This window comes from Denticeps clupeoides, chromosome 19 (assembly GCF_900700375.1).
Source record: "Denticeps clupeoides chromosome 19, fDenClu1.1, whole genome shotgun sequence".
In the NCBI taxonomy this organism is placed as follows: domain Eukaryota; kingdom Metazoa; phylum Chordata; class Actinopteri; order Clupeiformes; family Denticipitidae; genus Denticeps; species Denticeps clupeoides.
This window is the reverse complement of record NC_041725.1, coordinates 12,133,033-12,147,605: the sequence shown is the minus strand read 5'-3', so window position 1 is coordinate 12,147,605 and position 14,573 is coordinate 12,133,033. Positions and strand designations below refer to the sequence as shown.

The following is a 14,573-nucleotide window of genomic DNA, read 5'->3' as shown; positions in this document are numbered from 1 at the left end:
TCCATCTCTGAAGTGGAGTGATTTTTGTGCCCGGATTGATAGAAGATTCCTCCTCCGACAGTCAGGTAGCTCGAAGAGCATCGACTCGTTTTGTTCATGTTTTTATGAATATTTGTTTTAAATGGGAGGAGACAGATGATTACTCATCAATACGTGACATATCCAAACAGTAAAGATTGTGGGTTTTTTTCTTGTTTTCTATATACAACCCTGATTTTACACTAGCAGACAAGCCCCAGGCTCATTGCAACGTTGCACCTAATGTCAGTTTAAAAATTGTGCCCAAAGAAAGAAATTTGCATTTATATTATCACATTCCTGACAAATACCTGTGCCTACTTTCTTTTCTTGCTTTGTCCGTTAAGCAAAATTATTTTGGACTAGCCCAAGATCAGCACTTAAAGCTTGGTGTTGACACAGGGCAATAATTTCTCATAGTGTCTCTTCACGGCTTTAGGAAAGGGGTTATTTATTAAGTCGTGATTTAAAGGCAGGATTTATGAATTCATCTGCTTCTTTTTTTCGCCTTAAATCTTGCTGCGTTGTCTTGGCAGAGCGGACTATTAGCATGCTGCTCCATGACGGCCCATTCAGACGGCCAACATTGATCCATGCCTTGCTTCTTCAGCGGCAAAGAGTGATGTTTCAAAATAAAAGTAAAATCTCCCTCCATTGAAAACTTCCTGGGACTTTTGGGCCCCAGCAAATAGGGAACCAAACCATGCCTGACTCCACACTTGCTATTTAAGGGGTGTAATTGGTGTGCTCATTTGCATCATTTTGCCACTCATATTTCAGATTAATTTCTTCTACACATTTTGCGCAGCTTGCATAAGCTTGTAGATGATCACTTATTCTGTAGCTTAAAGAAACCGTATCTGATGGTGGGAGTGCTCCACCTTACTTTAGGACCAATTAAAATGGCTGTAGTGTGAGTGAGAGAGAGAGAGAGAGAGAGAGAGAGAATTGAGCACCTGCACAACGTCAGGCAGGGTTATAGGGTTATGCATGTATAGTATCAAGGACGTAGACTACCATATTAAAGCCTGCAAACTATATTCTGCTTTTAATGTAGCATTATGGAGGAAAAGTTACTATCAACCTGTCCGAGTGTAGCGTGCTGCCTTCAGGTTTACCCGTTACCCGGAGAGGGCAGGAAGTAGATTAATGCTACGATTGCGTCAAACCTAAGGAATTGTGGACAAAGTCTATTCCTTTCCTTGCATGGTTGTTACAGGGCAGTTTTCCTGCCTTCCTCAAACATTCAGTTGGTGTGTGTGTATGTGTTTTAAAAGCCATAGGACCGCCATGTTTATTACCCACATAAAACCCTCTCACCAGCAAAGCCAGCAGCGCACTCCCTCTGTCGAGGGCTGATTAAAAGATGAGAAGTCATTGATCGCTGGCGGGTGTGGCTCTTCTCCCTCCTTTTTCCACTCCGTATTCCCCCGCTCCCTCGTCTCTGCTGAAGTACGGGGGCCGCGGCTGTTGATATGAATAATGGTTGAAGGGCAGCCAGCATTGATTCATCGACGTGAGAGCACTGACCGTCACGATCCTCTGCGGACACACACACACTCACTCACTCACACACACACACACACACACACACACACACACACACAGAGTCGAGTGTGGCCGGGCCGTGCTGAAGGACGGTGGCGCGTGGCTCCAGCTGTGTTCTCCAGTAGCCTGGCAGGTGCCAAACTAATGAGAAAGTTCCAGGGTGCCCGCTGCTGCCAGAGCACAAACTGGCCTCCTCACTCATGCTTGTCTTTAAGAAGCGTATGCTGCCCACGCCAGTGTGATATGAATATTTAATCAAACAAATGGTCTTTGATCAAATGCCTCAATTTATACGACATCAAGATGGCATTTAATATTCCAGATGTTCAACAAATAACTCCGTCTTTCCTCAGAACTGCCACCCCCACCCATTCCACCACCTGCTGCACTCAAGTCCCCCACACATCCGTCCAAAGCTGTGCTGGACCGAGGGGTGATGTCCCCTAAGAGCGCCTCTGCCGAACCCCGGGGAGGAGAGAGGAGAGGAGGAGGAGGCTACCGGTCCAGAGACGGCTCCGACACCCGCACCAGCTCTGCAGAGCGGCAGGAGGCTCAGGAGCGGCAGAAGGCCCAGCGAGGAGGAAAGGGCTGCAAAAGCGAAGCAAACGCCAAGACCCGCCAGCACCCAGGTACTCACCCCCATCTCACATCGAAGTCTGGATAATCGAATGGATCACACTTGTCTTGTATAGTTGCTATAGTGTTGTTCTTGTATTTTCTCATACAAGAACAACACTATAGCAACTATACAAGACAATAAAAACTACATATACAACATTGTTAAGGCATGATAGGTAAGTGTTAAACAGCAATACATTCACAATGAGGCAGCGATGGTGGGGTAAGGTTATGTACTTAACAAAAAAAGGTGAAATTACTGAAAACATGTTTTATATTCTAGTTTCTTTGCTCTGATTACTGCTTTGCACACTCTTGGCATTCTCTCGATGAGCTTCAAGAGGTCGTCACCTGAAATGGTTTTCCAACAGTCTTGAAGGAGTTCCCAGAGGTGTTTAGCACTTGTTGGCCCCTTTGCCTTCATTCTGCGGTCCAGCTCACCCCAAACCATCTCGATTGGGTTCAGGTCCGGTGACTGTGGAGGCCAGGTCTCCACTTTTTGTTAAGTTCATAACTCCACATGTGTTCATTCATAGTTTTGAGGCCTTCAGTGAGAATCTACCAATGTAAATGGTCCTGAAAATAAAGAAAACACATTGAATGAGAAGGTGTGTCCAAACTTTTGGCCTGTACTGTGTGTGTTTTGTTTTTTTGCTGGATCCACTGTGGCATTCGACTGCACTTACTCCATTATACACGCGGCCATTTGTCTGCACATAAATTTCCTTTAGTAGCATGTGTGTTAACACTCTGACCATTATCCACACAGGCTCAGAGGATATTCCACCCTACAACCGACCATCGTTCCCCGCAGTCCACAGTCCCCGCGACAGGGACCCTGGCTCCTCCAGCTCGTTGTCATCGCGGGGATCAGGGGGACGACGGAGAGGAGAGGGAGAACCGGGGCTCCGAAGAAACCCTGCCAACACAGGCCTCAACACCATGGGAGCCTTCCAACTAGGAGAGGATGATTTGGAGGTACGCTGGATCGTAGCAGGGATAATCCTGGTTTTATTATAGGGGTCTGGACTCCCAAATATACAAATACAATATATTTTGAATTACTTTGGAGAATTGTGTGTATCTGGGGTAAGGAGTAAATTACTGCGACATTCTGCTAGCATATAATTGATGAGAAGCCCACAGTCTTCCTAATTACATTAAACTTCTGTTTTCCCACCACACCAAACAATGTGACCTAGTTTCAGACCAAAATATTCTGGTCCAGCGATTTATAGAGCCTTGACAAGCACACATTATTTTTTCAAAGTTATATAAAGTGCTGCTAGAATATAATTAATTTCAGTCTCTTGCTTTTTTCCCCTATAGTTAGTGGAGAGCTGAAGACCTGAGGATCTTCAACCAGGAAAAGCTTTGGAGATCCTATTATGGGAGGGAAACGCCCTTCAACCCTGTTGGATTTTATATTCTCACCACCATGTTTGCTGACATAACTCGCCTTTCTTTTCATCAGGATTACACATCAACTGTCCGTTTCTTTGGCTTTTTTTTTTATTACTTTAATTTATCATTTTGTTTCCGGTTGAGGAAAAAAAAAATATGAATGCAAAAGGAATTTGTGCAAGAGGGAATTGAGGAGTAGCGTTTTGTGTGTAATTTTGATGCAATACGGGGTAATGTTGACTCCGGCGACTGTTCCAAGACTTTGCAGGCCCTGGCTACACCGGTGGAAGGAGCTGAAACTGGTGATACTGCAGTAGCGCTGCCTGCAAACAGAAAAAAAAGTGATGGACTGTCTTGTAAATACGCGTGTACACACGTTATTATTCTTTAAAAAAAAAGGAAAAAAAGAAAAATCCATTGTGGTACTTCAGATTTGTCTTCCTTGTTGTATTTGAATTATTCTAATTTTATTACCCCAGTAAATTTAATTATTTTATCCTTCCTGTCTTTGTTGAAAATTGTTATATCATGTATCCGCCCCTGTTAAAGTGCCACATTTTCTTTCTTTTTCTTTTTTTTTTTGTTTTTTTGTAATGCACTGTTATGTCGTTGTGTTGTCAATGTTTGTTGTTATTTGTTTTCCTTTGGTTTTAAAAGCACAATCACTAAACTTTATTTTAAACCATTTTATCTATTAACCTTTTTGTCTTATGTGAGGAGTACAGGTACAACAACGAGCCTTGTTAATCCTGATGGCATAGGTAAAAACGATAAACTCTTTACCTTGGGTTGCTATGGAAACCATAATCCCTGTTAGCTGGTCTTGTCCTTCTCCTAGTTTTCATCGGAGCGCAAACAGTATCCTAGAATTTGATTTTTAAAAAAATATATATTTTTGTTTCCAAAAATGGAGTTACAGCAATCTTCACTTACTGTAAGCCTACTTCCGCCTTGATGTATCATTCAGACTTGTCGACGAATGCACTTACACAATGCTGAGGAACAGGGAAGGGGGCGTGGCACGGTGACGAGGAGCGGACATGATCGGCCAGCAGAGAAACTGTTTCCTGGAGGTCGGGTGGGGAGGGTGGTACTTGGGGGTCACATTGAGAGGGCCTGCCTGCTCTCCGGTGGGAGAGCGTGGCTGTTTATTCATCTGCAAACATTCGTTTTGTAAAAGCAAAAAAAAAAAAAAAAAAAGGCAACACAAAAAGTAAGAAATAAATGCAAAAAAAAATATTGGGATGGCTCATGTGTGTGTTAATTTAATTCACTAGTCTACACTGTCCTGCCCAAAAATGTGCTGCATTAGGTGTGTGGCCAGTTTCAGCTGGCAACGTATTTAATCTTCTAATTTCTTCCATGTCAGAAGGCACGTGCCACAGTATTTCTGAAGACAGGGTTTCCGTTAATGCTTAAAAAGTCTTAAAAGGTCTTACTGCAGACCCAGTAAATCAAGTGAAGTGATTGTCATCAGCGCACATGCACACAACGAAATGTGTCCTCTGCTTTTAACCATCACCCTTGGTGAGCTGTGGGCAGCCATGACAGGCGCCCAGGGAGCAAGGCAAAAAAATATATCAAATAATAATATTGATATGTAATTAATATTTCAAGTAATAATATATTACTTCAGATAAAATACAATTAATATTGTATTTTAAAAGAGCATCTGGCCCTCACTGTCTGCCGAGAAAAACGCTGGCAATCAGATCTAGTTGAGGACCCCTTAAATTTGATGAAAGTGGCCTTAAAAAATTTCTTAAATAGTCTTATATTTGACTTGCTTAAACCTGCAGAAACCCTGGAAGACTCAAATGATTTGCCTAAATCAAATAAGTTTATTGCTGAAATGTGCTAAAAATTATATTAAGGATTGTCCAACACATTATTAAAACATGAATGAATGTATAAAAGCATCATCTCAGCTGTGAAAATGTGGTCTTGAATGACTGCCATCGGACTAACACTCAAACATTAGAAAGAGGGGGAGTAGTGTAGTGGGTAAAACACTTACCTATGAACCAGAAACCAATGAAATCCCATAAAGTCCCCCATATACTACCGTTGTGTCCCTGAGCTGGAAACTTAACCCTGAGTTGCTCCACAGTGACTGTCCCTGTAACTACTGATTGTAGGTCACTCTGTATAAGGGCGTCTGGGAAATGCCTGAAATGTAGAAAATGTGCACTCGTTTAAAAATGAAGCAAAGGACAAATTAGGGTACCGACCTCATGAAGATGCTTCAGTTGGTCAGGTTGGGGGTTCCGCTGAATGCCGGAATCTACTGAATGGCTGCGCTTTTCTATCAATGGATATTATTATCTTTCCTGACTGTACGGGCATGATGACACAGCCACGATTCATGGTTCGACTGACCTTAACCCCACTGAGAATCTTTGTGCTGAAGAACACTGGAGAACAATGGAGAATTAATGATGAATTGATGAAATATGTGTTGCAATCTTTGCAAGGGTTTATCAAAACAGCGATTCTTATGCCTTGGAGTTCGAACCATGTTTTCGTATTATTAAATTTCTCCAGCAATCCTTTATTATTAACCGATGCTCAATTAGTGCAACACCATATTAGTGCTGACATGTTTCAAGTATATGAATTGAACAATCTCAGGTATTTTTCCTCATCTGACAGAGTTTCATATATCTCATCTTGCACAAATGTCCATCCTGGACATTTTTATCATTTACTTTGCTGTGTTTACCAACTCGCAGGATCGTTATATATGGTAATCTCCAGCGCGCCACTGTACAAATGAGCGGAACAACAATTTGCAGCGCGGAACAATTTGTCACCGCGCCCGGAGAAAACACGTGTGACAGATGACATTACTTTTATTGACCTTTTCATCATTGGCCTAATGGAAAAACATTGCAGCTGTTCAGCCCCATGTTTCAGGCTCCATCATATAGTAATATAAAATCCATCTGCGCTCGAGAGAGTGCGAAGTCTACCTCCGGTAATGGCGGCGCTTAATGACTCTCTGAGTCGCGAGGCGGTGTTCCCCGCCGCAAAAAAACACAAGAAATCCCGACGTCGCGCAGCTCCGCGACCAATAACCCGGCCCGGCTCCGCCAGCCTGCTCCCATCAAACCTGCTTACTCAGGGAAGCGGCCTCGTCCGCCGAGACCCGGCGCCAGAAAGAGCAGAGAGGGGAGAGAAGGAAAAATCTGTTCCGGTTTATTACAGCGCACCTTTGGGAGCCGATCGGGTTCATCGCTCTCTTTCCTAGAGAACACAGACGCTCCCACATAATTACACTTAAGGGCCTTCGCCTGCTTAGAAGTCGAGTCAGGTCTGCGGGAAGTAGAAGAATCGTATTCCCCAACTCCCATCGCTCTTCTCGACCCGCCGCTTTTATTACAACATGCAGATTTGTTTTATTTTAAGGCCGCGATCGGCACATTAACATCAATCGTGCTGAAATTAAATATAGCAACAGTAAGTCATGTTTAAGCAGGCCGCTTGCTCGTTTTTCCTGGCTCCGTATTTACATCTGGTGCCGAACCCGCTTTCCCCGTCCGGATCCCCCAGGTGTTCCCTAATAAGCACCTTTCTAAACGAGAACAAATCTGGAACAGGGAGAGCGTCCCCTCGCGCCTCCATCCATCATTTTAATGAGCGGAGGTGCGCGTCTCCTCCTCACCACAAGCTGCAGGTGATTATGGATATTAGGCCGGGACACGGGCTGCCATGGTTACGGTCCTATGGCCCTATGGAAGTGCCGCATGTCCTGCGCGAGAGGATCGCCGGTGTGGACGACTTCAGCTCGCCTTCAGTTCATTAAGGAGCCAGACAGCAGGAACATTCTGGAACATTCTGTGGTGAACCTCGCCGTCCAGCAGATGGGATTATTCTACGTGTCTCAATTCAGATTACGTCCTTGCTGGGCCACAAGTGACATGATGAGGATGAGTGGCCAGATGCACTTTCAACTACACTCATCTATTATTGAACACACGCAACAAGATTAAAGGTTTCCTCGTGTCCACAGTTTTTTATATTTTTTTTCACAAATCACAAACCGCTTGAAAAAGTGTTTTTTACAAAGATGTTGGACTTCTGATGGTCTCAACATAGCAACTCCACATTAACAGACAGTAAAATAATAAATGTGATAAATTAGGAGACAAAATATTGTGCCCTACAGCTACAGTATCAACACATGTTGACATATGTTGATACTGTGTGTGTGTGTGTGTGTGTGTGTATTGATATATGTTGATACATGTAGCTGGTTGGTTGAAGTTTCATCTGCATTTCATACATTTCTTAACTTCACTCACTCACGGTCCAGAACCGTCGAGTCTATCTCAAGGCTGTGGACACTGGGGCAGGATGAGGTGCCACACACACCATTCACTCTCACACACACACACACACACACACACACACACTTCCGGACAAACAATATTTGAGTTGCTTGAATCGTCATAAATCATCATCAACAGTCCCGGACGCATGGTCATGGGATCCCGAACATGGAATTCTTCACAAGTTTTAATCTGCTTTTTAAGACGCCAAACGGCACAATTTTATTGCTCTTCAGCTGAATTAATTAACATTGTCAGCGTCTTTTTGTGCTTTAAGTGCAAGATTATTACTAGAAAAAGTTGTAATCTTCCGAGGAATTTCTTCCTTCTTGTTGTAAATCACACTTCATCAAGACGGATACGTTCGTGGCCACAGATTGGCACAGGAACAGCCGTTTCATGAACCACATGTGGACCTTCGTACCCCCAAATCTACGCTGCTGATAATGATAATTGAGTGTGAGCTACTGAAGGTGCAGCCCAACCAGGCTTTTCTTACACTGGGTAGGTGAAGGCCCAATATGTGGGGGCATCTCAGCGCATTGGAACTTTGCATCTGGCCTCAGTTGGATTAGACGTTACGTTCTCCGGCGTGGCTTGCTGCGCTCGGAAAATTCCGGACCTGTTTTCTTTTGCTCCGCAAATACCACCAAGCTCTTTAAGAAGCTCCAACATCCATCATCATTACAACTCCACCACTTTTTACAGCTCTACTGGGTAACCAGTATTGCCGGTGCCATCTCATTTGTTTTGTGCAAATTCATGCTGCTTGTTCTCTCGCTTTCTGTCTCTCTACCCAGACCGGCTAATTAACCCGATGCACAAACGTGGAGGTAATTAACTGAACGTCTGACAACTTTCCTTCCTCTCTGTCACCGCCGTCCCCAAGGACGCCTCGGCGCGGTCCATCAAACGTCCGCGCTGGACCAGCCGCAGCTGTGGAAACGGCCTTTAAAATGAATTTGCGGAGATGGAAGCGGAAATTAGGAGCATCAATACGCTTTTGTATGAAAACATTTTCATTTTCCGCCTTCGATTACGTCCCGGCGTACTGGCAGCGGTCTGGCCGCATTTGGCGATTAGCGCTGAGTTTAGCACTAATGATTATGTTGTACATAAAGACGGCTGTCAGTGACCACGGCCTGCAGAGCGAGAAGCTGGAGGGGAACCAAATCCAAATGCCTTTAATACCAGTATCGGGGCGGCGGTGATTTGCACGTCAGCCCCGCGAAAGCGGCTGCAGTCACTCCGATCGGCATTATTTAGTGCTCGCCGGGTCCGAGCAATTAACCCCCGAGGGACAAGTTCTCCAGCGTTCCTCCTGGGTTCTTCTCACCACGCCCAGTCGAATATGTAGTCTGACGTAACGCCTTGCTGTTTTTCACTGACTTTATTATGACTTTTTTCATCAATTATGTCATAAAACTTCACTGCATTTCCCTCTCATTTATCATCGATGCCATTAGTCAGATCTGCACTTTCAGAATGGAGGTGATAAAACGAGGCCTGAATTGCAGCGGATTGGCAGGAAGTTGGTTCGTGCTGTCATCGTCTTCCTCGTGTTGCGGTGGCGGCGATCACCGCGCTGACGATGCTGCTTCCTTCAGCGTTTCTAACGAGGAGGTGCATTATGGAATTAAACTGAAGATCCACGATGAGGTCTGGACGATGGGATGCATTAAGTGAAGTGATTGTCATTGTGAAACACTGCAGCACAGCACACGGTGACACAACAAAATGTGTCCTCTGATTTGAACCATTTGAACCCGGGTGCCTGTCATGGCTGCCCACTACTCACCAAGGGTGATGTGTGTTGAGCAGTGTGTGGTGACGGCACATTACTCAGTGGCACCTTGGTGGCTCCACTTCCTGAACCGCCAGGCCACCACTGGCCCAGGAAAACTTAAAGTCCAATTCAATAATTCCTGGCCTTGCAGGTGTAGATGTTCTTCATCCCAATTCTTACTTCAACAATATTTCTAATTGAATAACTTTTGGTCATTGGTGGAAAAAAGTGGGAAAAAATGTCAGTAATAGTCCAAAAATAGTCTTCCAGCAAGAGTAAGGTACTTGATGGGGTGACTGTTCCCCTCTTCTTTGCAGCATTTTAGTGTTTATAGAAGTACCTGCACAATTTATAGTTGAGCAAAAAACTATATATTTTTTATCTATTTTAATCTGTCAGATATGTCAGTGTATATTGTTTGGTAATGGGGCAGTTTAAAATCTTTAAAATGCTAAATTCTTATGTCATTATTCTGTCCAAACACACAATCGAGGCTCGTGGAAGCTCTTATTTGTGTATGTAAGCTGAGGCAGGCTCGTGTCGTGACCCTGACACCGGTGGTCTTTGCAGTTAAACACTGAATGTGAGTGCATAACAGGCTTAAATTGGATTGTTTTCTCGGGGAAGCAGTGATGGATTTGAGGTGTGGACAGGGGTGAATGTACCGTGGAGGGGTGGGGGCTGGTCTGAAGGTTGGCAACCCCCACCGTTCAATAGAATGCATAGCTTGTGAGATTAGTACACCAACGATTGAACCTTGGCGTGAGGACAATAAGTGATGTGCAGAAAAAACACTTTTTTTGTTGTGCATTTCTATTTTTAGCATGTGTGGAGTGTTTGCTCTATACACAGAGCATTTTATTATATTTATATCCTCAATTACCTATTCTCATGAATATGATAAAAGGTTTAATGTTTATGGAGACATAACTGTATTGTACCCCAAAAAGAAACATGTATGATCATAAACACCATTGAGAGTCCTAGGCCCAGATAATTATAAATAAATATACATTCATAACATTCCAAAATGTATGCTCACATTAAACAATGAACCATGGTGACCCAAGGTCAGGGTCCCTCTTTTAAACAACATTTCCTTATTTCCTTAGGTGCTCTTTTTGGTGTAGTTTGGAGACATTGTAAAGGTAAAGTGAGTGGTTAATTGCAACATAAAAAAAGTTGATTTGGTAGATAAATAAATGAAAAGGGGGAGGGTTGAGACGAAGGTTCTTTATTTTGAACCCCTTTTTGCCCATTAGTTATCCCGCTCGGGGCACGTCACTTCGGATTAACCGTTCCCAGCTTCAGCCCTCCAGCTGATTAGCACTAAAGAAATCAGCGGCCCGTCCTCTTGGCATGAGGCGTAATTAGTTAAGGCGGATTCGTGTTCTATCGGCGCGTGTTGAGGATGTTTGAACGTGTGCAGAGCATATTTCACGACCCTGTTGAGAGCGGCGCTTTTATCGATATTCAGCCAGGCCTCCCACCGCCGAAAGACTAATGAGATCCCTTATTTTTGCCAGAAAGGTTAATACAATATTGAAATGCCAAGAGATTAATGATATTGTTTTCCCCGCTTGCCCTCGGAGAGGGAGGTGACGGATTCATTGGCCTTTTTGCTCCTTCTCCTCTCCGACCTCCTCCAGCCACTCGCGGAGGGTTTGTCACCTTCAACACCACAGCAGGGCGCTGGGATGACACCGGAGAGGAGATGGGAGGCGTCACTCCTTTTGTCTTTGTCACTGAATGGATTGTACAAATCTGTCTTCATTAAGGGAAGCAGTCGTAACGATCTGACCGTGTCTGTGCGCGTGTTTGTGTGTGTTTCAAGGGCGTGTATACACGTTCACCTGTAACTTCACCTGCGTGTAGTCACGTCAGCTCCCATTCAACAGTGGCACGGTAACCACAGTAGCTGCTGGTAGATGTTCTCTGGCAACCGTTTGTTTGTGCCACTGCTGGGACGTCCCCTGATACACTGGGACACAAACCAGCTGATGCATAACTGGGACCGTTTTTTTTTTTTTACAAATTATAAACTTACGTATATAGTTGCCATATGTAATGAATACATATAAATTATTCACATTCGTGCCAAATGTGCAAATTCGGCCAAATTTTGCAACATTTTCCAAATAATAATTGGACTCAGTAACGTGTTGTACGTATTAATGCATGAAAACTGTTGAATAATTGTAGAAAAATGTTACGGCCAGGTATGTCTTTTGATAGGACTTTTTTCATAATTGCTTTTGTTAAATTACTGAATTATTTACTTTATAAATTATGGTCTTTATGTTCATTTATGTGAGTAGATTTAGGTGGTCAAAGGTCAAATCTCAATTTGTGACACATGTGGCCACTTGGCAACATGCACAGTACTATTATCATGGACATGAACCGTTTTGATTTTGTTGGTCAAAGATGAAGGTCGCTTTTGAACACAATATATAATATGAACACCTCAAGGGGATTTCTTTAAAGAAATCAAATGTTCACTATTACTCATGATTTTGGTGCTGAAAGGTCAAGGTCACTGATGATTGTATGAAGGGTTGGGGGAGAGTCACCTGATGTGAGGTGCTACTTCAGGTTGCTCTCTGTGTTTTAAGAACATATTTAAATGCTGTTTTCTGAGTCCTTGAACGGAATCATTTCAACTGCATTTAGTCCAAAAAATGAAATTCATGTATTTTATTGGTCCGTGTTGATCCTGTCCTGAAAGAGCAATTTCCTCTGCGCCTGGCCTGCCTCTATCTCGTAGATTAATTTGGCCAAATGAAAGTGTTCTTCTGTCGTTCAGAGGACAAAAGAAGTACAGTGGCGCTCATAACTGCCCCTCCACACAACTCGCCAAGCACCACACACAATTACACCAGAGACAGAAAGAGGAAATTACCTGTTTCTCCATCTCATTTTTCAGTGGCGAGGGCCCGTCGAAGCTTATTTAGTGTCAGGAGTAATTAATGCATCAGCGCAACCTGGGCTGGGGGACGCCTTCATATCCACTTTAAAGGGACACGCCATGATCTGCCTGACTTGGTGGCGGCGCTCGCCCGGGATTTGCCGCGGGCATCCGCGGTTGGCTGAGGGCTGCCGATGAGTCCTGTCGGTTCTCATCACACCCTCGAGATTCAAGATTCAAAAGCCGAGGTTTCCAGAGGAAGAGGACTGTGTGTCACATCAGAACCGCTTAACGTGGCAGTTGGGTGAACCATAGGAATTTCCTACTTGTGATTATACAGGCTTAATGAAGCAGCGTTAAACGAAAATTCACAGCAGGGTGAGCGAGTGAAGTTTGGGTCACACTTACAATCTGATTTGACCAAAGTGGATGGTCATGCTAAGGCAGGGATGAGAAGTAATGAAGTTCAAATATACTTTGGTGCTGAAATTAAGTTTTGTTTTAAGAGTTTTGGGCCATCTTTATCGTTCGATTGCCAACTTATGCTACATATCTGAAAATTTATAATTTCTTTACATTTTTTTACAGACTTGTTTCTTATTCATCTGAGTGAATAATCTTTTATCATAGGCTATTTCTGTCTATTTTGAGTCATTATATCCCATCTAGACATCAAGACTGATTTCAGCTTAATTGGACAGGTTTTAGAAACTCATTTAAGCACTTGATGCAAGATAATAAACGGAAAAGAAGAACAGAACTGGATAAATGTCACCACCTCTACTTCGTTTTTTTCTGCTCACATTGTACACAATGTTGGTTATTGCTGAATACAGACCTGGCACACGGTGACCTTTCTGCTCCATGACATGATGGGGAACTGGGACGCTCAGGAGCGGCTGGGCGCATGCAGCCAAGAAACCTGATGATGGAGTCCTGATCAATCCAAGCCGAAACCAATTAGACTTGATAGATCAGGACTCCAGTTTGTGTATGTCAGTGTATGTACATGCATGTGGACATTTACCTCACCTGACGTTCAGTTAGTCTTTATGTTCCCGGCCTTGTGTCACACGCCTTTAAGTTCATTCCATTTCTGTTTCCTTTGGCCCAAGGCATGATGGGGACAGTTAGATTTTGTCATGACACCAAGGAAGGGGAGGACCCAGGCACAGGCGCTTGTACAAAAGGGTTTATTGTTTTACAGGATGAAGCAACAAATACTGTAGTTTAGGAAAGGTTCACTCTCACGCACACACACCACCTGAAAACACAACACATCCAAACCATTAACACGAACACCAAGACACCAAGACCCTGAGATATACCAACTCAGGGCCACACGGCAGGAAATCACAGGACAGACCACGTCCCCGCCGGCCCACCGACCAGACACCTGCACTCATACACCTCACACACTGTGACAGTGACAGGACACACAACTCCTCTTCTCCTTTCCTCCCTCTGATCTACATGCTGCTTCCAAAATCTCTGCATGTCTAACCGACATCTCGTCTTGGATGGCAGCCCATCACCTCCAACTGCTATTTACCTAGACAACTCGCAGCTCTCTCCTTCTGCAACAGCCCGCAACCTTGGAGTAACAATAGGCAACCAACTCTCCTTCTCGACTCACATCAGCAATCTTTCCTGCTCATGTAGATTCCTTCTCTACAATATCAGAGGAATCCGCCACCCAGATACTGGTTCAGTCCTTAGTAATCTCACGACTGGATTACTGTAACTCCCTTCTAGCTGGTCTACCTCTATGTACCATCCAACCTCTTCAACTAATACAAAATGCAGCAGCACGACTGATCTTTAACCTTCCCAAGTTCTCCCACACCGCCCCCCTGCTACGTTCCCTCCACTGGCTCCCAGTAGCTGCACGCATCAGGTTCAAAATACTGATGCTGGCCTACAAAGCCAGACATGGAGTAGCACCATCCTACCTCACAGC

General features: G+C 44.0%; 1 protein-coding gene across 7 annotated transcripts in view; it reads left to right on the top strand.

The window, feature by feature from the left end:
* robo1 (roundabout, axon guidance receptor, homolog 1 (Drosophila)) overlaps positions 1-3,959 on the top strand; it is a 217,170-nt gene extending 213,211 nt beyond the window's left edge. For all 7 annotated transcript variants that reach the window (XM_028961527.1, XM_028961526.1, XM_028961528.1 and 4 more), the window contains 3 exons: positions 1,920-2,195; positions 2,954-3,162; positions 3,514-3,959. In XM_028961527.1, the coding sequence (XP_028817360.1) occupies positions 1,920-2,195; positions 2,954-3,162; positions 3,514-3,528 (500 nt within the window). In that variant the 3' untranslated portion in view covers positions 3,529-3,959. The remainder of the gene's footprint in view (positions 1-1,919; positions 2,196-2,953; positions 3,163-3,513) is intronic.
* Positions 3,960-14,573: the final 10,614 nt, after the last annotated feature.